Source organism: Garra rufa, chromosome 18 (assembly GCF_049309525.1).
Source record: "Garra rufa chromosome 18, GarRuf1.0, whole genome shotgun sequence".
In the NCBI taxonomy this organism is placed as follows: Eukaryota; Metazoa; Chordata; class Actinopteri; order Cypriniformes; family Cyprinidae; genus Garra; species Garra rufa.
Genome location: NC_133378.1, coordinates 10,439,337 through 10,464,287, shown reverse-complemented (window position 1 = coordinate 10,464,287; position 24,951 = coordinate 10,439,337). Strand labels below are relative to the sequence as shown.

Here is a 24,951-nt window from a genome sequence, read left to right as displayed (position 1 = left end):
AGAAGTAGCCTGCTTTGTCTGCTGTCAATTTCCTGTTTGTTTTGCTATGCATTTTTTACTGCATGAGAACATGTGTAGTGTGAGAGTGGCATTGTTTGTAATAGCAACTAATGAGGGCGGGTTTTTGCAAAGGGTCAATTGACGATATGCACAGATTACTTCCTTGTTTTAGACAAGCCAGCTTAGTCATTTCCGGTCAACTGTTGTGCCGTAATAGGAATGTACTTTGCTCATTTACTCTAAATAATCCATTTACAATTGAAGAAAAGGTTTGTCTGTCTAACAGAACCAAACGTCCATGTATACCGTTTCAAGAATGACAAACGCGAGTTTAAAAAAAATCGGCTAAATATGCGAGTCATTGCTATGATTGACAGTAATAACCGGACCTTTTCTGACAAGCTGATGTCAAAAAAAGAGCTGTGCATTAAATGATTCAGACTAAATTCAGAGTAACAAGACTACAGCAATAACAAGTTTGTGTTGGTTAAATATAGGCTATTTAATAGCTTTTACAGTTCAAGATAAAGCTTGAAAGATGTAGTTATTAAATTATATAAAATATTTCAAATTCATATTGAGTGTATTATTTAATTCTTATACCATTAATATTTAACTTATTTAATTTGTCATGAACTATATATATATTTAAATAATTCACCCTTATATATTTATGTTTGAGCTTAATTATTTATTTTAATGACTTTCTGCACTTGCTATACTATATACTTCAGTGCGGTAAAAGTACTACAATTTATTATACTAGTAATTTTATAATAAATCAAAAGCAAGACGTCTTAAAAAAAGAGGGAGTTGAAATGGCCGCCAATGATTGATCCTCTGCTGCCATCTTCTGGTTAAATTGGTAATTTCATGTCATTTTCATCTTTTCCATGAAAAGACATTTTTTCCATGTCTTCCTTCTGAATGAAAAGTGAATCTTTGAAGTGAATTTTATTGCGCAGCGGTAGAGTTGAAAAATAATAAAGGCTTTAAAATATTACAAGATTTTAAAAATGTGTTCATGACTATGAAACCTAATTATTGATTATTAAGGATACGATTAAGATGTCCTTGAAGAGAAGCATCACTAATGTTAGCCTAAACACATTATGATAGTGTTTAGCTGTCAGCATTTAAATGTACAGTCGTGGCCAAAAGTTGAGAGAATGACACAAATATTAATTTTCACGAAGTTTGCTGCTCAACTGCTTTTAGATCTTTGTTTCAGTTGTTTCTGTGATGTACTAAAATATAATTACAAGCACTTCATACGTTTCAAAGGCTTGTATCGACAACATGACATTTATGCAAAGAGTCAGTATTTGCAGTGTTGGCCCTTCTTTTTCAGGACCTCTGCAATTCGACTGGGCATGCTCTCAATCAACTTCTGGGCCAAATCCTGACTGATAGCAACCCATTCTTTCATAATCACTTCTTGGAGTTTGTCAGAATTAGTGGGTTTTTGTTTGTCCACCCGTCTCTTGAGGATTGACCACAAGTTCTCAATGGGATTAAGATCTGGGGAGTTTCCAGGCCATGGATCCAAAATTTCAACGTTTTGGTCCCGAGCCACTTAGTTATCACTTTTGCCTTATGGCACGGTGCTCCATCGTGCTGGAAAATGCATTGTTCTTCACCAAACTGTTGTTGGATTGTTGGAAGAAGTTGCTGTTGGAGGGTGTTTTGGTACCATTCTTTATTCATGGCTGTGTTTTTGGGCAAAATTGTGAGTGAGCCCACTCCCTTGGATGAGAAGCAACCCCACACATGAATGGTCTCAGGATGCTTTACTGCTGGCATGACACAGGACTGATGGTAGCGCTCACCTTTTCTTCTCCGGACAAGCCTTTTTCCAGATGCCCCAAACAATCGGAAAGAGGCTTCATTGGAGAATATGACTTTGCCCCAGTCCTCAGCAGTCCATTCGCCATACTTTTTGCAGAAGATCAATCTGTCCCTGATGTTTTTTTTGGAGAGAAGTGGCTTCTTTGCTGCCCTTCTTGACACCAGGCCATCTTCCAAAAGTCTTGGCCTCACTGTGTGTTCAGATGCGCTCACACCTGCCTGCTGCCATTCCTGAGCAAGCTCTGCACTGGTGGCACTCCGATCCCGCAGCTGAATCCTCTTTAGGAGACCATCCTGGCGCTTGCTGGACTTTCTTGGAAGCCCTGAAGCCTTCTTAACAATGCAGTGGAAAGTTTTTTTCGGGATTAAGTTCATTTTCATGGCAAAGAAGGACTATGCAATTCATCTGATCACTCTTCATAACATTCTGGAGTATATGCAAATTGCTATTATAAAAACTTAAGCAGCAACTTTTCCAATTTCCAATATTTATGTAATTCTCAAAACTTTTGGCCACGACTGTACAACTATGCGGGCATTTAAATGATATGTTGTTAAATAATATGAAACTGAATGTTCATGCCGCTATCATTATTTACGATGTTGAAATTGTTGTTTTACTCAGTTTCTGATAAGAACAAGGCAGTAGAGAAGTCTCAAGAGTGTCCACCTATATATAGCACATATAAAATGAGCTTCAGAGGAAAATTACGAGTTGGCTTATCATTATGCAGAAGTTCTAAAGAACTGTATGTTTAATTCAGCATGTAATGTCAAGAAAAAAAAAACACTCAATGGAAAGTCAATATTTATAATGAGACATTGGTAGTTATTTATTCTGCACCTGAATTTGGTTAATCTGTACCTAAAGTGTTCTAAAGTTCACAGACATTGTATTGACTCAGACTTCAGCAGTTGATGCAGACATGAAGCAAAACGATCATACTGTTTGTCATCTTCAACTTTACACTAGAATTTTTTTTTTTTCGAAATTCACCCAAATGTGTTACAACTAAAAATAGTAGTTGCAAATGAAAGCGGCTTGCATTATGGGTGAGATGTCAGTGAACTCATGTTTAGCTTTATTTTTACACACACACTCAAAGTGTAAATGAAAGCAGTGTGAAAAAGCTGTAAGAGGAAGCGACAGTCTTACTGATAAACTGCAGCTATTCCTGAGACGTCTCAAAAAACCAAGAAACTACTGAATTTACAGTCAACAGCATCCAATACTAATGATCTCAGATAGTGCCCTGTTAAAAAAGTGCATATTTACAGTAGAATTTAACACCTTTGGTGTTTCGTAGCACAAACCAAACATGAATAACATCAGAACATGTTGTAAATGACCCAGAATGTGCCTGAGGTGAATGCTGCTTAGTGTGGGGAGCTCAGACCTGTTCATTGAGTTTGGGGTGGGATGGACCCTGATGGATGAGAAGTTTGACAATTCGCTGGTCTCCCTTCCACGCTGCCAGATGCAGAGGATAACAGCCCTTGTTATCAGCCATGTTCGTCAGAGCCTCGTTTCGCAGAAGTACTTCCACCACCTCACTGAGAAAAAAGAAAGAGATATGTAAACATTTATGTTTGGTATTTCAAAATGAAAGCAAATATTCTTAATTGAAAGTCATTAGGTAACAGGACTCACCTGTGTCCATTTAAAGCAGCGTGGTGTAGAGGTGTGTATCCAGTGCTGTCCACACAGTTCACATTTGGGCCTCTCCAGATACTGTCAAAAAAAGATTAAAACGGAATCCAGTAAATTAATGCAAAACAGAGTTTTGTAAAATATTTAATATTTCATAGAGACTCAGAGAGGTTTTAGTGCCACGTTTAAAACAAAAACCTAAAATTATGAGATTAAAGTTGTAATATTTTGAAGAAAAAAAAGTCTAAATTATGAGAATCAAGTCGTAGAAATATGAAAATAAAGTCAAAATATTTCGAGAATAAAGTCAAATTTACAAGATAAATTGTACCAATACAAGTTTGTAATTTTTTAGAAAAAAAGTCAAAATGATGAGAATAAAAAATCAGCAATACAAGAATGAAGTCAAAATATTTTGAGTATAAAGTCAAAATTATAAAAATAAAGTCTAAATATTTTGAGAATAATGTCAAAACTACAAGGAAGTCGTTGAATTGGAAGAATAAAGTCATAATATTTTAAGAAAAAAAGTTACAATTATGAGAATAAAGTCATAGCAATACAAGAATAAAGTCAAAATATTTTTAGAGTTAAGTCAAAATTACAAGATAAATTAATAAAGAATAAAGTCATAATATTTTGAGGAAAAAGTCATAATTACCAGAATAGTGTCGTTGCAATACAAGAATAAAAGTCAAAAACATACGAGAATAAAGTCGTAATATTTTGAGGAAAAAAGTCAAAATTATAAGAATATTATTAAAATATTTCAACTTAATTTTCGCAGTTTGGACTTTATTCTCAAAATATTTTGACTTTATTCTTGCTATTTAAATATGTTGAGATTAAAGTCCAAATTGCGAAAATTAAGTTGAAATACTTTGAGAATATTCTCATGATTTTCAAAATATTACGACTTTATTCTCGTATATTTTTGACTTATATTCTTGTATTGCTACGACTTTATTCTGGTAATTATGACTTTTTCCTCAAAATATTATGACTTTATTCTGGTAATTATTATGACTTTATTCTTTATTTATTTTATCTTGTAATTTTGACTTCATTGTAAAAATATTTAAACTTTACTCTCGTAATTTCAACTTTATTCTCTAAATATTTTGACTTTATTCTTGTATTGCTATAACTTTATTCTCATAATTAAATTTTTTTTCTTCTTAAGATATTATGACTTTATTCTTGTAATGCTACGACTTTCTCGTAATTTAGACATTATTCTCAAAATATTTAGACTATTTTAATAATTCGGACTTCATTCTCAAAATATTTTGACTTTATTCTTGCTATTTGAATATGCTGAGATTAAAGTAAAAACTACAAGAATAAAGTCAAAATTACGAGATTTTTACTTACGATATTTCGACTTCATTCTCGAAATACTTATATAATGAGAATAAAGTCAAAATTACGAGATTTTTACTTACGATATTTCGACTTCATTCTCGAAATACTTATATAATGAGCATAAAGTCAAAATTACGAGATTTTTACTTACGATATTTCGACTTCATTCTCGAAATACTTATATAATGAGAATAAAGTCAAAATTACGAGATTTTTACTTACGATATTTCGACTTCATTCTCGAAATACTTATATAATGAGAATAAAGTCAAAATTACGAGATTTTTACTTACGATATTTCGACTTCATTCTCGAAATACTTATATAATGAGAATAAAGTCAAAATTACGAGATTTTTACTTACGATATTTCGACTTCATTCTCGAAATACTTATATAATGAGAATAAAGTCAAAATTACGAGATTTTTACTTACGATATTTCGACTTCATTCTCGAAATACTTATATAATGAGAATAAAGTCAAAATTACGAGATTTTTACTTACGATATTTCGACTTCATTCTCGAAATACTTATATAATGAGAATAAAGTCAAAATTACGAGATTTTTACTTACGATATTTCGACTTCATTCTCGAAATACTTATATAATGAGAAAAAAGTCAAAATTACGAGATTTTTACTTACGATATTTCGACTTCATTCTCGAAATACTTATATAATGAGAATAGTCAAAATTACGAGATTTTTACTTACGATATTTCGACTTCATTCTCGAAATACTTATATAATGAGCATAAAGTCAAAATTACGAGATTTTTACTTACGATATTTCGACTTCATTCTCGAAATACTTATATAATGAGAATAAAGTCAAAATTACGAGATTTTTACTTACGATATTTCGACTTCATTCTCGAAATACTTATATAATGAGCATAAAGTCAAAATTACGAGATTTTTACTTACGATATTTCGACTTCATTCTCGAAATACTTATATAATGAGAATAAAGTCAAAATTACGAGATTTTTACTTACGATATTTCGACTTCATTCTCGAAATACTTATATAATGAGAATAAAGTCAAAATTACGAGATTTTTACTTACGATATTTCGACTTCATTCTCGAAATACTTATATAATGAGAATAAAGTCAAAATTACGAGATTTTTACTTACGATATTTCGACTTCATTCTCGAAATACTTATATAATGAGAATAAAGTCAAAATTACGAGATTTTTACTTACGATATTTCGACTTCATTCTCGAAATACTTATATAATGAGAATAAAGTCAAAATTACGAGATTTTTACTTACGATATTTCGACTTCATTCTCGAAATACTTATATAATGAGAATAGTCAAAATTACGAGATTTTTACTTACGATATTTCGACTTCATTCTCGAAATACTTATATAATGAGCATAAAGTCAAAATTACGAGATTTTTACTTACGATATTTCGACTTCATTCTCGAAATACTTATATAATGACAATAAAGTCAAAATTACGAGATTTTTACTTACGATATTTCGACTTCATTCTCGAAATACTTATATAATGAGAATAAAGTCAAAATTATGAGAATATGTCATTCCAACTTTATTCTTGTAATCTTAGATTTTTGTGTTATTATACAACACTGTTGTATTTTCATGATTTCAATTAATTAGACTTGCTTTTTGATTAACATTTTTAAATTTTAACATTCAAACATTAAAAAAAAATTAATAAATAAATAAGAATCCAGAAAAATGAAAACGGAAAATACTGAATTTGGAAAAAAATAAAACAGATATCATAGGGCCCTATTCATGCACAAAACTCTCCAAAAAGGAGATTTAAATGTGGCTCAGAGAAGGATTACGCATTGTTAACCTCTACGCAGAACGTAAACAGAAAAAATTGCATTCAGTATTGAAATTTACATCAATTCTCCAGTGCTGGAAATCTCAGTTTTAAGCTCAGCGATTCATCCATCAAAGCAAACTTGTACACACAGAAACAGCAACTAAAGCTTGTTCAGAAAAGCCCGGACTGTGGCACCGTCCCTTTATAACCTTGTGAGGGTTTGGACTTTGGTGTAATGTATGATTCATCACGCAGCTAATGCCATGGGAATGAACATCACAGAACATCTCTGCGTCATCCTTCCTGCAGGACGCTGAATCCCTAAAGCAATCTGCTGGAGAGGAATCCACTGGTCATCAACACAACACATTTATATGAGTCCGGAATCAAACTGTGAGTCATTCGTGAATCTAGCAATCCTGCATGACGACAGCGGCTGTTTGAGGTCACCGCTGGAAAACATCTAAACAACTTCTGCTGATAACAGAGCTTGGAACAACTTGAATGAGGGGTTTCTGATCCAAATCAGCACGCTTATCATTTCATTTTTACTGGAGCACAGGATGTGGATTATGGCCATCTATGTGTGTGGGATACAGATTCTTTTAAAACCCTCAGAAAGCTTTCAGGAGAATTTTGAAAATAAGCCAAAACTAGAAAAATATAAGTATATAAAAATATAACTAGAAAAATACACTATCTAATTCTAATTAGATTATTATTAAAATAATAAATTCATTCTGAACCAGGTTCAATAAATCTGTTTTTGCCCTTTAAAAAAAAAATAAACAAAAAAACACTTATCTTTCACTAGTCTCTTTCCTATCTTTTCCCACTTTTTCATCCAAACAAACGTTTATGCAAGCAATTTTTGTATTTATTTATTTTAGTAATAATAGTCATATTAATTAGTAATGATATTTGAGTATCGATGTGGTTTTGTTAGAAAATTTTATGAAAATGAAAATGTGATTTATAGACCTGGAAAAATCATATCAATTAGGCAAATCTTACAATTTCATGTGTATTTTGTATACTTTTTTTGCTAGTTATGCAAAGCTCTAAAATGTTTTTCAAACAATCAATCAATAAATAAAAAAATATATATTTGTTTTTGCTTTATTTAAAAACGCTTCTGCAACATATATTTAGCCTGTTTCCCATCTTTTCAAACTTTTTTTTAATTTTATTTAGATTTATGGTCATTTATTTAACCTTTTTTTTAAACATTGCGGAGTAATACTGTTGTGCTTTTGATATTTTGTAAGAAAATAAACATTTTGCTTTTAAAAAATGTGATTTCTAGATTAAGCAAATCTTATAAGTTCATGCATATTTTGTGTACATATGAATATAATTTTTTTATAGTTATGCCAAAGCTATAAAATGTTTTTCAAGCAATAAACAAATTAAAAAAAAGTGCATTTGGTTATTTTTTTGCTCTATTTAAAAACACTTCAGTGAATATATAGTTAGTCTCAATTCCATCTTTTCCCACTTTTTTATTCAAACTAACGTTTATGCAAGCAAAATTATTATTTTATTTTTTTTACTTTTTGAAAACTTTGCTGAGTAAGAGTTATTTTTCAAATAATAAATAAATATTGTTTTCATCTCTTTTTGCTTTATTTAAAAAAAAACACTTTTGTGAATATATATTTAGTCTCATTCCCATCTTTCCCCACTTTTTCATTCAAACAAACATTCACACATGCAAAATTATGAATTATTTTTTTTAAACAATGCAGAGTAACATTGATGTGATTTTAATGAATAAACATCTTAATTATAGAAATGTGATTTCTAGACCCAGAAAAAAATCATATAAATTAAGCAAATCTTATAATTTCATGCATATTTCATATATGTATGAATATAATTTTTTTCTAGTTATGCCAAGCTCTAAAATGTTTTCCAAGCAATAAATAAATAATGAATAAAATACGTTTTTTTTTTTTTTTTATCTGTTTTTGGTCTATTTAAAAACACTTCTGTGAATATATATTTAGTCTCATTCCCATATTTTCTAGAAAATATTTGATAAATACATAAATTAAAAAAATAATAATAATAATAATCTGTTTTTGCTCTATTTAAAAAACTATTTCGTGAAATACATATTTCATTACATTTTTCATCCAAACATAAACATTTATACAAGCAAAATATTTTTTTAAACATTGCAGAGTAATATCGATGTGGTTTTGATATTGTTAGATATTTGTTAGAAAATTAATTATAAAAATGTGATTTCTAGACACGGAAAAATCATATAAATTAAGCAAATCTTATAATGTCATGCATATTTTGTATACATATGTATGTACATTTTTTTTCTAGTTATGCCAAGCTCTAAAATGTTTTTCAAGCACTAAATAAATAAATGAATAAAAATAAGTACATTTTTGTACATCTGTTTATAGTCTATTTAAAAACACTTCTGTGAAATATACTTCATCTTATTCCCATCTTTCTCCACTTTTTTCATTTAAACAATAATTTATGCAGGCTAAATCATTTATTTATTTATTTTTATTATTATTATTATTATTATTATTATTATTATTATTATTATTATTATTATTATTATTATTATTATTATTATTATTAAACATTGCAGAGTAATATTGATGTGTTTTAGGTAGTGTTTTGTTAGAAAATAAACTTTTTGTAGACCTGGAAAAATCATATAAATTTAGCAAATCATATAATATCATGCATATTTTGTACACTTATGAATATACATTTTTGCTAGTTATGCCAAGCTCTAAAATGTTCTTCAAACTGAAAAAAAATAAATAAATAAAAAACAATGGCATTTTTTAATCAGTTTTTGCTCTATTTAAAATACTATTTTATGAAATATACATCTTTAATTCAATTTATCATTCAAACAAACATTTATACAAGCTAAATATTTTTATAAACATTGAAGAGTAATATCGAAGTGTTTTTGATATTGTTTTGTCAGAAAATGAACATTTTTAATTATAAAAATGTGATTTTCAGACCTGGAAAAATCATATAAATTTAGCAAATCATATAATATCATGCATATTTTGTACACTTATGAATATACATTTTTGCTAGTTATGCCAAGCTCTAAAATGTTCTTCAAACTGAAAAAAAATAAATAAATAAAAAACAATGGCATTTTTTAATCAGTTTTTGCTCTATTTAAAATACTATTTTATGAAATATACATCTTTAATTCAATTTATCATTCAAACAAACATTTATACAAGCTAAATATTTTTATAAACATTGAAGAGTAATATCGAAGTGTTTTTGATATTGTTTTGTCAGAAAATGAACATTTTTAATTATAAAAATGTGATTTTCAGACCTGGAAAAATCATATAAATTTAGCAAATCATATAATATCGTGCATATTTTGTACACTTATGAATATACATTTTTGCTAGTTATGCCAAGCTCTAAAATGTTCTTCAAACTGAAAAAAATAAATAAATAAAAAATAAAAAACAATGGCACTTTTTTTATCTGTTTTTGCTCTATTTAAAAAACTACTTCATGAAATATATCTTCCATTCAATTTTTTTTTATTCAAACATAAACATTTATACAAGCAAAATATTTTTTTTTTAAACATTGCAGAGTAATATCGATGTGGTTTTGATATTGCATTGTTAGAAAATTAACATTTTAATTATGAAAATGTGATTTATAGACTTGGAAAAATCCTATAAATTTAGCATCCTATAATTTCATGTGTATTTTGTACACTTATGAATATATTTTTGCTAGCTATGCCAAGCTCTTAAGTGTTTTTCAAACAAAATAAATAAATAAACGCATAATTTTAATCTGTTTTGCTCTATTTAAAAAATATAAATATTTTGTGAAATATATCTTTCATTCGGTCTTTCATTCAAACATAATGTACGCAAGCAAAATGATTATTATTATTATTATTATTATTATTGTAAAACATTGCAGAGAAATGTTGATGTTGTTTGATATTGTTTTGTTAGAAAAAACAAGTAGGTTTCATAAAGTTATAAGTTCAAAGGAATTTAATGTAAGTTTTCATTTCATTTTAAGCTAATTCTCAGGTAATATGTTCGTGTAAAATATAATATATTTCTCATAAATATTTAGTAGTTCCTGTACAATTTAAAAGTAAAAATTTAATAAATAAATAAATGCATACATAAATATGATGATATAATGAGAAGTTACTGATTAGATTTAAATGAATTATTCAATGAACATTCAAGACTTTTTTATGATTTTATGATTTCGGTATACTGTTCCAGCTCTTGTATCCCTCAAGATAACCTGAAAAAGGCACTTGCATTCATTCAGAGGGCTATTTTTAGCTGAATTAAATGACCTGAGCCACATTCACGCAAATTTAATTTCAACATGACCATCTGCAACTCCCTCAGCATGTTTGCAAATTGACCAAATTAAAAAACACACAACTCCTTGTGTCTGTTCCCAAAACAACAACCTCCGCACACTGGACGTCACTAATAACAGCCTAGGGCTCTGTACCCGATATAAACATATTAGCAGACTCATTTCTCTAGCTGTAGCTGTAAACATCTTGTGTACAGCAGCATGTATAGGATACAGGAGCTGTGAGGAGAAAAGGCCCTGATGCACAGAGACAAGAGCACGATCACATGACCTGCAGCATGCACTCGCTCACTGTCAAGACAAAGAAGCACAAATGAAGACACAAAGCACACAGACAAAAGAGGAAGAGGAAAGGAGAAGCCGGCGGCAGAGAGGCTCTCAAACAGAGCTGGAGGCTCCACCTCTCTCGGCTTCTTCTTTTCTCCAGCTCCAACTATCCGCCGTTCGCATCGCTCCAAACCGGCAGCCAGGAAACAGCGCACAGAGAGGGAAAAAGAAACCGCACGTTGTTGATTCACAGAAGATGCAACGAGCCCACATTATCTGACCTGGATTCAGTGATCACTTTTTGCACATGGCTTTAGAGAGAAATGCATCTTCACGGATTACATAATGAAAGTGTTTCTGCTTTTGATTTGTATTATTTCGTAAAATAATAATTTAAAGCTTTCTATAGATACAGTGCCTTGCAAAAGTATTCATAGCCCTTCATTTTTGTCACATTTCGTTTTGTTGCAGCATTATGTTAAACTGCTTTAAATTAGTTTTTCCCCCACATCAATTTACACTCCATACACCATAATAGTGACAAAGCAAAAACCAGATTTGCTAATTTTACAACTGTATTAAAAATAAAACACTGAAATAAGTAGATTGCATAAGTATTCATACCCTTAACTCAGTACATAGTTGAAGCACCTTTACAGCCTCAAGTCTTTTTGGGTATGATGCGACAAGCTTTGCACATCTGCATTTGGCAATTATCTGCCATTCTTTGCCTCACCTTTTCACCTCTCAAGCTCTGTCAGCTTGGATGGGGCTGCCAGACATTTTCTAGAGTCCTAGTTGTTCCAGTCGTCTTCCATTATGGATAATGCTTCTGTGAACCTTCAATGCAGCAGATTTGTTTCTGAACTCTTCCTTAGATCATTTCCTTAACGCAAGTCTGTCACTGAGCTCTACAGGCAGTTATCTTGACCTCAGGACTTGGTTTTTGCTCTGATATGCATTTTCAGCTGTTAGACCTTTTCTGAGAGGTGTGTGCCTTTCTAAATCATACTCATTCAAATCAATTTGCCACAGTTTAACTCCACTCCAAGTGTAGTAACATCTAGAAGCAATATGAATGCTCCTGAGCTAAATTTCGAGTGTCCCAGAAAAGGGTTTGAATACGGGATCTTTTCAGTTTTTTATTTTTAATAAATTTGCACAAATGTTAAAAACCCATTTTTTTGCTTTGCCATTATGGAGTAGGGAGTGTAGATTGATGTGGGGGAAAAGTAATTTAAAGTAGTTAGTAGTAGCAACATAACAAAATGTGAAAAAAAAAGGAAGGGGTATGAGTACTTTCGCAAGGCACTGTATATTTATCATGCCTGGGAGGCATGTATTCGCTTCGGTTCATTTTTGTGAAGCGCTCCTGTTCAAGAATGAGATGGCAGAAAACGCTGTTTGTTTTCTTTATTTTATAAAAGCAGTGTTTGTAATGTTTCGTTGAGTGCACACAAATAAAAGTACACCCTTTACAGTTCCGAATGACGTATTACTCTTACCTTTGTGAGCAAAAATGACGGATAATTTTAACTAGCTTCCATTGAAAAAAATGCAAGTTATTGTGAAGTTATTGTATTTGCATTGTATTGTTATTGCACTGGCGCCTCAATTTCCTGCAAAGTGGCTTTAGCTTCCACTCTCTGCACAAACTATTGGATATGCACCTTATAACGCACATTTACCTAGGTTTAACATTGTTTTATACTTGAACTGTTTTATATCTATAGATTTTATTTTAAGCCGTGATATTTTTAAGATTTTATTTTTAAGTCGTGATAATTTGAGAAGGCTAACTGATCAAACAGACTATGCTCAGTTAAAAAATGCTCCAAACGTTTTTCTAAATTAATTAAATAAAAAACGAAACTAAATATAATCACTTTGCCATTACTTACAAAACTGAACAAACTGGGCACCACTAATCTTAGTTCATAAGGATCTCACAAAGTTCCGTTATAAAGCTCTCTAAACTACACAATGAATATGTTATTTACATCGCATCTGCACTTAGTCATGAGATAATTCAGGAGCACACAAAACGCACTTAATAAAACAACAATCCAGTGCTTTCAGCGGTGAGTGAATCTTGACAAACTGATTCTAATTGTTCAAAATCAACTGTGATTGGCTACATTGCTCAACGCTGCATAAACAAGTTGGATAGTTTGCCAGATCTTCAATTTTTTGCTGTATTTTGGATCAAATAAATGCAGACTTTTGAGCGAAAAAAAAAAAAAAATCTTACTGTTCAAAAACTTTTGACTGGTAGTGTATATTTCACAATATTACTGTTTTACTTCTTCCAAAACATTAAAACTTACTTTATTTAATTGTTTAAAAATGTCTGGTTAAAGTTTGACCCATTGACACTTTCATCAAAACATAAAAATGGTGACTAAAAGAAAAACAATTGCTACTAACCACTCTGTCTGGCAGCTTTGTGCCATTATCAGAGAGGAAGTAACAGACCAGTGTGGTTTATAAAAGTCCACTCTGGTTTCTCATGATAGTCAGATGGAATTCATAATGTACTATCAATAACATCCTATAGAAACACAAAACTGCAAAACATGAGTCGCATAATAGCATATGAAACATTGCAGGTATGATACATTACCCATGCTGGGGAAGTATTTTGCTTCTCGGAAGAGTAGCAGGCCAAATTATTGCATTACAATTGCAAAAATTGGTAAACCCCTGAGGCAAACTGCCAACCAAAGCTTGCGGCTTTTTTTGCAAGGGTATGTTAAAAAGAAAAGAAATAAAATGCCATTACACAACTGCTTGTAGTATTTTTTGTAGCGAGTTTTCAAACCCTCAATGTTTAATTTACATGCCAAAAACTTCATACTACCCAAGACGGTTCACTCATATTGCTATCAATTGGAGAAACAGGCAGTAATAAAAAGCCCCTCCTTCTGGATAAAAGAGCCAATCACCAGCTGGCAAAGTCAATGCATCACTGCAGATGCTGTTAGAAACTCTGGCTCCATAGAAACAGATTATAAATTCTATTTGCTTGATTATGGGAGTCATTTGAAGTTGTAAAATAAATAAGCAATTACTCTTTATTTAGCAGACATGATAGGGTTCTTTGGATATATAGTGTTCCAACAAGGTTGCTTGATCAATTACCATAGAAGAATGTCAACATTATTCAGGAAAATAAGGTTTTCTTAATCAAAGTGATAAAATGTTGTGTTGCAAAAATTTCAGGACTTTTCACCCTCCTGAAAGTTACTAAATAAAACACACAAAAATCTAGTGTAGGTTTAAAAGGTACAGGGAAGTATTTTGATCCAAAACGTTTAAAGACAAGTCATTTCCTGACCAGTAAAAGTGTTACACAGCCTCACTGAATCATACTCAGACTTAATGTTGGCAACATTGAAACCACTTGAGAGAGAACTTCAGGTGACTTATTTCTTAGCACAAAAGAGAACAATGGTAGAAGAGTAATACCAAATTAGTGTTTTAAGTGTGAAAATACAGCAGAAGTAACACAGAAATTCAAAAACAATAAACTTGTGACAAGACTCCTGAAATAACCTGTCCTTTACTTTAGGTTTTCATTTAGTGATGAGTGATTTTTTGCTAGAAAAAGTGTCTCAGAGCCGGCAAAAGCTATGAAAAGAGTTACACTTTATCTGACAGAGTAAGATGCAGCCTGCAGAAGTGACATACATGGTTGTTTATCCACACCAGAACTACCTACTGTAGCCAAAGCACAATAAACTCATTTAACCTCTTCCAAGGCCCATATTCACAAAATATAGACTTATAGGAGCCCATACTCTGGTCTAACTAAACCAAGGTAACCATTTTGGCAAATGTTATGTTGTTGCTAGAGGAGGAGTACAGTGACGTTCAGTGGTAGTAAAGCTATTAAATAGGGATGTATGAGTGCTAAAGGTATGAGTGATTTGTGCTTTATCAACACTGTCATGAATTCACACACCGTTGTGTGATGTAATACAAAAACCTGAAAAAAAAAAAAATAAATAAAAAAAAAAAAATAAAAAAATATATATATATATATATATATATATATATATATATATATATATATAGAGAGAGAGAGAGAGAGAGATATATATATATATAGAGAGAGAGAGAGAGAGAGAGAGAGAGAGAGAGAGAGAGAGAGAGAGAGAAAACATAGAGAACATATTACATTTGCATAGTTGTTGCGCAGTAGTGTTTTAGCTCTGAATGAATCCGCATTTTGAACGAATCATGTGAACCAATTATTCAAAGGCCTATTCATAAAGTAAGCCGTTTACTTCATTCCTGAATGAATCAGACATTTGAAGAATCAAATGACTCATTAATACATTTACCGCCACCTGCTGGCAGATTTAGTTTCTTATTTAGAGTATCATTTCATTTTTTAAATAAAATAATAATACATATATAAAATAAAAGACATTAAAGGGATAGTTCACCCATTTTTTTTTTTTTTAATTATGTCATCATTTACTCACCCTCATGTAATTTCAAACATTTCTTTAGTGGAACATAAAGAAGATATTCTGAAGTCTGTTGGTAACAATGCTGTTTTTGTTACTAATTACCTTCTTTGTATGAACAGAAAATACTGAGATGCTTCTCAAATTATCTTCTTTTATGTTCCATAGTTTACGTTAGGCTATTGAGGCCTAAATGTTTGTGTGTAATAAATTTTGTGTTGAATCAAATAAAATATTTATTTCTAAAGCTACAGTTTGTAATGTCTTCTTGATACTTTCTCTATAACAGAAAAATAGCTTTAAATAATCTTTTGTAGGTATTTTCACAAATTGATTTTGTGATTAATTGGATTAATTAATCTAAACATCAGCCAATTAATTAGATTTAAAACTTTAATTGACTGACAACTCTAATATATATAGGATGTATACAGTCAAGCCCGAAATTATTCATACCCCTGGCAAATTCTGACGTAAAGTTACTTTTATTCAACCAGCAAGTTTGTTTTTGACCAGAAATGTAACAGGCTTCTCCCAAAAGATAATAAGATGTACAAGAGGCATCATTGTGGAAAAAAAAAAAAAGTTTCTTATCTTTTATTTACATTTGAACAAAAAGTGGCATGTCCAAAATTATTCATATCCTTTGCAAACTGTCACAGTCTATGGAAAAATACAAAGTTCTATACCATTCCAAATAGTCCAAGCTGTTCTAAAGCATCCTAATTACCCTGATTCATTGGGAACAGTTGTTTTAATCAACTCAACAGGTGAAAAACAGAAGCTCTCTGCTGTTGGTTTGTGGACAGTCATGGATAAGACAAAGGAGCTCACTGAGGACCTGCAGCTGCGCATTGTGGTCAGGAAAGGGATATAAGACCATATCTAAATGTTTTTTGAAGTTCCAGTGGCTACAGTGCAAAGTATTATTAAAAAATACAAGACGTTCCGCACTGTGAAAAATCTCAGAGGATGTGGTCGAAAGCAAAAAGTGACACCTGTGCTGGCCAGGAGGACAGTAAGAGAGGTAAAAAAGAAGCCAAGGATCAGCACCAAGGCCATCCTGATGAATGTGGGCTCAAGGAGGACAGCACTTCTCCAGATAAGGCACACAAAACCCGCTTGGCCTTTGCAAATGCTCATCTGGACAAAGAAGACAACTTCTGGTCTTCTGTTTTATGGTCAGATGAAACAAAAATTTAATTGTTTGGCCACAATGATGTAGCCTTCATTTGGCGTAAAAAAGGAGAAGCCTTCAACCCTAAGAACACCATCCCCACTGTCAAACATGGTGGTGGGAACCTAATGTTTTGGGGGTGCTTTTCAGCCAGTGGAGCAGGGAACCTAATCACAGTAAACGGCACCATGAAAAAGGAGCAATACATCAAAAATCTTAACAACAACATCAGGCAGTCTGCAGAGAAACTTGGCCTTGGACACCAGTGGACATTTCAGGACGACAACGACCCAAAACACACAGCAAAAGGGGTGAAGAAATGGTTAGCAGACATTAACGTTTTGCAGTGGCCCAGCCAGAGTCCTGACTTAAATCCAATTGAGAATCTGTGGAGGGAGCTAAAGATCAGGGTGATGGCAAGGAGACCCTCCAACCTGAAAGAGTTGGAGCTCATCGCTAAAGATGAATGGGCAAAAATACCAGTGGAGACATGCAAAAAGCTGGTCAGCAATTATAGGAAGCGTTTGATTGCTGTAATAGCCAATAAAGGCTTTTTTATTGATTATTCAGAAGGGTATGAATCATTTTAGACATTCTCTTTCTGTTCAAATGTAAATAAAAGATGAGTAATACTTTTTCCACAATGATGCCTCTTGTATGCCTCTGCCATTTTCGGTAAAAAAAAAAAAAAAAAAAAAAAAAAAAAAAAAAAATTGCTGATTGAATAAAAGTAACTTTAAGTCAGAATTTGCCAGGGGCTTGACTGTATATATACACTTTTTTTTTTTTTTTTTTTTTTTTAGTAATCCATAACATTATGAGATGGCAATGAGTTCCAGAAGCTTTAAAGGGACAGTTTACCCAAAAATAAAAATTCTGTCATTAATTACTCGCTTTCATGTCTTTCCACACCTGTAAGACCTTCGTTCATCTTTAGAACACAAATTAAGATATTTTTGATAAAATCTGAGAGGTTTCTAACCCTGCATAGACAGCAACGCAACTGACACGTTCAAGGCCCAGACAGGTAGTAAGGACATCATTAAGATAGTCATGTCACATCAGTGGTTTAACTGTAAATGTTATGAAGCTACAGTTGCGTTGTTGTCTATGTAGGGTCAAAAAGCTCTTGGATTTATTTAAAAATATCTTCTTTTTTGGGGGGTGGGGTGGGGGGGCTTCCCCTTTGAATAATTTTCCAAGAAGTTGGATGATATCAGTATTGCTTTGTCCTGTCATGTTACACTTCCTAAAGATTTAATTTTCTCATAATTTCCTTACATTGTGCTGCACCAGAAGTTGAACCTGACAGACTGAATCTGTTGTCAGCTGTCGTTAATTAATTAATACACTTATTTTAAAGCATAACTTGTACATCATACTATAAATTCGATAAAGTTTTTATCTGATTATGTAACAACTTCCCCCTTCTGAATCTATCACATCCTAATAAAGAAAGATGAAGAAATATCTTTCAACTAAATCTGACATCATGCTCCATCAAAATGGCCATCTCCGGCCCACTGGGCTGTATTGTGATGGCGCCATGGCAACTGGAGAGCAGAAAAGGCTCTGGCTGGCGAACAGATCGACCCCATGAAGCCTCCACCATGACACTGCTGTTCCACACAAAGACTATTTTCTACCCCACAAAAAGTACAAGCCTCATAATCGTTTGAGTGCACAAAATGGCACGTAAAATGAAGCAGCTCTGATGCTATGCTTCAACAACAATGCATCTCCAAAAGTAGAATGAGGAGGCAGAAAGAAAGATGTCTACCCAGCATGCTGTGCAGCGAAATTGAATTCTTGGAGTAGTTCTAGTACACTTTGGAAACGGTGGGAAACGCTGAAGGGCGGGAGAAAGAGATTCCATAGCAGAAAAAAAAAGTAGAATATTACTGCAACTAGATAAAAAAGTTTGTCAAGACAAACTTTAAGTTGGCTTGAGAAAGCCTGACCAGAAATTAAGATGTTTAAAGATTTTAGGAAGTTTAAAAAGCTTAGGAAATTGAAGAAGTTCAAAAGTACAAGTTTTAAAAGCAAGTTGCTAGCATGTTTGTAACATGATTACCAAGTTGCTAGTATGTTTATAGCATGATTAGCAAGTTGCTAGTACATTTTTATCATGATTATGAAGTTACTAGCATGTTGCTAACATGATTAGCAAGTTACTAGCTTGTTGTTAGCATGATTAACAAGTTGCTAGCATGATTAACAAGTTGCTAGCATGTTTCTAACATGATTAGCAAGTTACTAGCTTGTTGTTAGCATGATTAACAAGTTGCTAGCACGTTTTTTACATGATTGTAACATGATTAGCAAGTTGCTAGCATGTTTTTGGCATGATTAGCAAGTTGCTAGTATGTTTATAGCATGATTACCAAGTTGCTAGTACGTTTTTATCATGATTATGAAGTTACTAACATGTTGCAAACATGATTAGTAAGTTACTAGCTTGTTGTTAGCATGATTAACAAGTTGCTAGCATGTTTCTAACATGATTAACAAGTTACTAGCTTGCTGTTAGCATGAGTAGCAAGTTGCTAGCACGTTTTTAGCATGATTATCAAGTTACTAGCATGTTGCTAACATGATTAGCAAGTTACTAGCTTGTTGTTAACATGATTAGCAAGTTACTAGCTTGTTGTTAACATGATTAGTAAGTTGCTAGCATGTTACTAGCATGATTAACAAGTTACTAACATGTTTCTAACATGATTAGCAAGTTACTAGCTGCTTGTTAGCATGATTAGCAAGTTGCTAGCACGTTTTTAGCATGATTATCAAGTTACTAACATGTTGTTACCATGATTATCAAGTTACTAGCATGTTACTAGTATGATTAACAAGTTGCTAGCGTGTTTTTAGCATTAGCAAGTTTCTAGCATGTTGTTAGCATGATTATCAAGTTACTAACATGTTGTTACCATGATTATCAAGTTACTAGCATGTTACTAGAATGATTTACAAGTTGCTAGCGTGTTTCTAGCATTAGCAAGTTTCTAGCAAGTTGTTAGCATGATTATCAAGTTACTAGCATGTTACTAGCATGATTAACAAGTTGCTAGCATTTTTTTAGCATTAACAAGTTGCTAGCATGATTTTAACATGATTAACAAGTTTCTAGCATGTTGTTAGCATGATTATCAAGTTACTAGCATGATTAACAAATTGCTAGCATGTTTCTAGCATTAGCAAGTTGCTAGCATGATTTTAACATTAGCAAGTTTCTAGCTTGCTGTTAGCATGATTACCAAGTTACTAGCATGTTACTAGCATGATTAACAAGTTGCTAGCATTTTTTCTAACATTAGCAAGTTGCTAGCATGATTTTAACATGATTAGCAAGTTTCTAGCATGTTGTTAGCATGATTATCAAGTTACTAGCATGTTACTAGCATGATTAACAATTTGTTAACATGTTTCTAGCATTAGCAAGTTGCTAACATGTTTCTAACATGATTAGCTTGTTGCTACAATGAATCTAACATGATTAGCTAGTTGCTAGCACATTTTAACATGATTAACAAGTCACTACCATGTTTCCTAGCATGATTAACAAGTTGCTAACATGTTTCTAACATGATTAGCTTGTTGCTAGAATGAATCTAACATGATTAGCTAGTTGCTAGCACATTTTAACATGATTAACAAGTTGTTAACATGTTTCTAACATAATTGCCAAGTTGCTAACATGCTTTAGCATGATGAACAAGTTACTTGTATGTTTCTAACGTTAGCAAGTTGTTAGTATGTTTCTAGCATGTGGTTACCATGATTAACATGATTACCAACACAATTCTAGCATGATTATCATATAGTGATTATCACATCTCTCACATAATTAGCAAGTTGCTAACATGTTGCTAGCATGTTAATAGCATGGTTAACATGTTTGCTAACTTTTTTCTAACATGATTAGCTAGTTGGTAACATGATTCTAGTATGACTAACTAGTTTCTAACATGTTGTTAGTATGATTAACGAGTTGCTAGCATATTTCTACCATTAACAAGTTGCTAGCATGATTTTAACATGATTAGCAAGTTTCTAACATGTTGCTAGCTTGATTAGTATGTTGCAAGCATGTTTCTAACATGATTGCCAAGTTGTTAGCATGTTTTTATCATGATTATCAAGTTACTAACATGTTCGCTAACATGAGTAGCATGTTGCTAGCATGTTTCTAATATTAGCAAGTTGTTAGTATGTTTCTAGCATGTTCATCATATAATGATTATCACGTTTCTAACATAATTAGCCAGTTGCTAGCATGTTGCTAGCATGTTAATAGCATGATTAGCTTGTTGCTAACATGATTCTAGCATGATTAACAAGTTGCTAGCATTTTTCAAGCATTAACAAGTTACTAGCATGTTTTTAGCATTATCAGCAAGTTAGTAGTATGTTGCTAACATGAGTAGCATGTTGCTAACATGTTTTAACATGATTAACAAGTTGCTAACATAATTAGCATGATTACTAGCACAATTCTAGCATGGTTATCACATTGTTAGCATGATTTAGAAAGATAGATCGATCTATGGGATTTTTCCCAGATTTAATCGGCATTTTTAGGAAAACCGTAAGTCCGATCAGTTAGAAAAGAGACAGCAGCTGGAGTCAGCTCAGTCTGAAGATCTGGGCTGAGTTTGGAGTTTGTAGAGTTGTTTAAATAGCATTTCTGTAAGCTGGCTTTCTCAAACCAACATAATTAGCCACCAAAATAGTGAAATAACAAAAGGACACATGCAGATTGATGGCCATTGAGCACTATTTACAGCCAGTATTTTGACTGCCACTGTCATCACCCAGAAGACTATTCTTCATGATGCAAATAAGCTCCACCTTTGCAGACAGACATCTGTGGCCTCCTGACCTTGCAGCACATTTCCTCTGTGAAAAGATCAGCCCATCAGAATATATTAGGAGACCGAGCGACTTTGAGGGAAAGCAGGCTTGAGTTGGCATAAACGCCCAGAGCTCTGCCCGCAGCCAGCTTCAGCCCCGCTGAGCACATCTCTGACTGGAAGCACATCCATTCAGGACTCGGATTAAAATAATGAACAGACAGAGAGAGGCACCTTACATAACAGCTCTCATAATGTCAACATTTAAGCCATTACGGAAAAAAGCTCTGCATGTGGGAAAACCACATATGGTGGTTTCAGTACTGGGATGGGACTTTAAAACCGCAGTTTGTCAAGCTACACTTAGTCAAATTTTAAAGAAGCCAAGTTTGGCTGCAGTTAAGATGCAAACTGCAAGTTATTTTAGGATATACAAATGGCCTTTAAATTTGCATGCATGTGATATTCCTTTTATAAAAAAGTAAACGAAAAATAAACATGCCTGCTGTTCTTCAGAAAAATCCTTCAGGTCCCACAAATCATTTGGTTTTTCAACATTTTTGTGTATTTGAACCTTTCCCCAACAATGACCGTATGATTTTGAGATCCATCTTTTCACACTGAGGACAACTGAGGGACTCATATGCAACTATTACAGAAGGTTAAACACTCACTGATGCTTCAGAAGGAAAACCAATGCATTAAGAGCCATGCATTTGAAGTTCAGGGTAAATTCAATTTATTGTCTTCTGGGAAACATGTAGCTATCTTCTGTAGCTTCTGAAGGGCAATACTAATTGAAAAAATATGTATACTTAGGCTAACAAGAAATGTACACATCTTAATTTTGTTCAAAAGTTTTCACCCACAGCTCTTAATGCATTGTGTTTTCTTCTGCAGCATCAGTGAGTGTTTGAACCTTCTGTAATAGTTGCATCTGAGTCTCTCAGTTGTCCTCATTGTGAAAAGATGGATCTCAAAATCATACAGGCATTGTTGGAAAGGGTTCAAATACACAATGCTGAATGCAGTTGAACTGTACAGGACAAACAAGTGACTCATGAACAACTATCACTAAACAAAAAAAACACAGGTCAGTCAGGTCAGAACTTAATACAAAATAACATTAATTTCATATGATCCCTCTTATTTTGGTCAAATAATTAACATTTTGCAGATTCTGCAAGGTGTACATAAACTTTTGACTTCAGCTGTATAGTGCACTATCTGAAGGGGTAGCCATTTGAAGTGGTGTACAAAACCATAGTGGACATCATCAAGTGCACTCATTCAATCCCATAACACACCAGGGTAACTCAAGGGTTAGAGAAGCACCAAAATGAACAAATTACTCAAAGTCTAAAGTAGAATCGTGTGTAATTTAATGATTTATTACCAAATAAATATCTCAATTCGCTCACTCTTTTTCATTTATTACTTCAAGTGAAGTATAATAGTGGATTAATGCAGAGAATAGTGAATAAGGGGTGATCCTGTGGCGTTTCCTTTCTGAATGAATCGGCGTTTTTGAATGAAACAGTTAAGTGACTGATTCAATGAAACAGTCAAAGCCAGTCACTTGTTTAGTTTCTGAATGAATCAGCATTTTTTTAAAAGGTCACTTGAACAAATGTTTCAAAGACTTACTCATAAAGACAGGCACTTGCTAAAGAGTCACGAGTTAAGAAAAAAATCCCCAACATTACAGACTGGCAGCACTGCTCAGATTTGAGGACCAAACATAGCATCTGGTACAAAAAGGATCTCAATTAGGTTCACAGTATTAAACAAACAAAACCAAATACTCTAAAATCTACAGTGCCTTGCAAAAGTATTCATTAATTTTTTTCACGTCTTCTGTTAAATATGTTAAATGTTTTTCTACATCAATCTGCACTCCATACACCATAATGACAAATGCACAAAAATGAAATGAGAACACTGCATAAGTATTCACACCCTTTTCTGGGACAATTGAAACATAGCTCAGGAGCACTTATATTGCTTGTAGATGTTACTACACTTTGAGTGAAGTTAAACCAGTGGTAAAATCAATTAAATGGGTATCTTAATAAAAGATCTAAAAGTTGAAAATGTATTTCAGAACTAAAGCCAAGTCTTGAGGTCAAAAGAATTGCCTGTAGAGCTCAGAGACAGGATTGTGTCAAGCCATGCATCTGCGGAAGAGTTCAGGGGGAAAAAATCTGCTGCACTGAAGGTTCACAGAAGCATAGTCTCTGTTACCCTTAATGGAAGAAGACTGGAACAAGTATGACTTTTCCTAGAGCTGGCCTCCTGGCCAAGCTGAGCATTCGATGAAGAAAGGCCTTGGTTAGACTGGTGACCAAGAAGCTACTGGTCGCTCTAGTTGAGCTCCATGTTCATATGTGGAGATAGGAGAAACTTACAGAAAGACAAACATCACTGCAACACTCCACCAATCTGAGCGTTATGGTGGTATGGCCAAACTCAATCCTCTCCTCAGTGAAGACACATGAAAGGACCTAAAGGACCCTTGGACTGTGAGAAACAAGATTATCTGGTCAATTCCAAGCATCATGTTCGAAGGACACCAGGCACTGCTCAACACCTGAACAGGACAATCCCAACACTAAAGTGTGGTGCTAGCAGCCTCATTTTGTAGTAGAATATACTGTTGAAAAGGCAAAAAATATTTGGATTAAAAAAGGTAATATGTTTACAGCGACTTCAATGAATCAGTAAGGCTGATTAAGAATGATTCAGAATGATTCAGTGAATCAGTAAAACAGACTTCTAACTCTGAGACACAAGGCATCAAACACTAGACAAGTCTGGAAGACCTTAATAAACCCTCATAATAAGCCTCAACTCAAGGGCATGAGTCACCAGCACTAGAGGATCATCTTTATCCTCTTACATTTCCCCAAAGATAAACCAAACACAACACAAGTGAAAAAGATGATAAGGAAAGTAAGATTTTTTTTTTTTTAGAAAGCACCCGTGGAGGGAATGGAAGCGGAGGGGCAGTAGTTTGTGTGTATAGGACCTGCTTTAAGATTCCGGCGGGAAACGGAAAAGCTAATCCCTAATTTCCCAGTGGGGGCTATTGCCTTGAACATCTGAAAA

At 32.9% G+C, this 24,951-nt stretch overlaps 1 protein-coding gene across 1 annotated transcript in view; it reads right to left on the bottom strand.

Moving 5' to 3' along the window:
* The window catches only part of LOC141291506 (ankyrin repeat and SAM domain-containing protein 1A-like), a 79,812-nt gene that overhangs the window by 32,223 nt on the left and 22,638 nt on the right, over positions 1 to 24,951 (bottom strand). Inside the window, exons 2-3 of the mRNA XM_073823664.1 lie at positions 3,500 to 3,580; positions 3,246 to 3,402 (exon numbers count right to left, since the gene is read on the bottom strand). Of these exons, the coding sequence (XP_073679765.1) occupies positions 3,246 to 3,402; positions 3,500 to 3,580 (238 nt within the window). The remainder of the gene's footprint in view (positions 1 to 3,245; positions 3,403 to 3,499; positions 3,581 to 24,951) is intronic.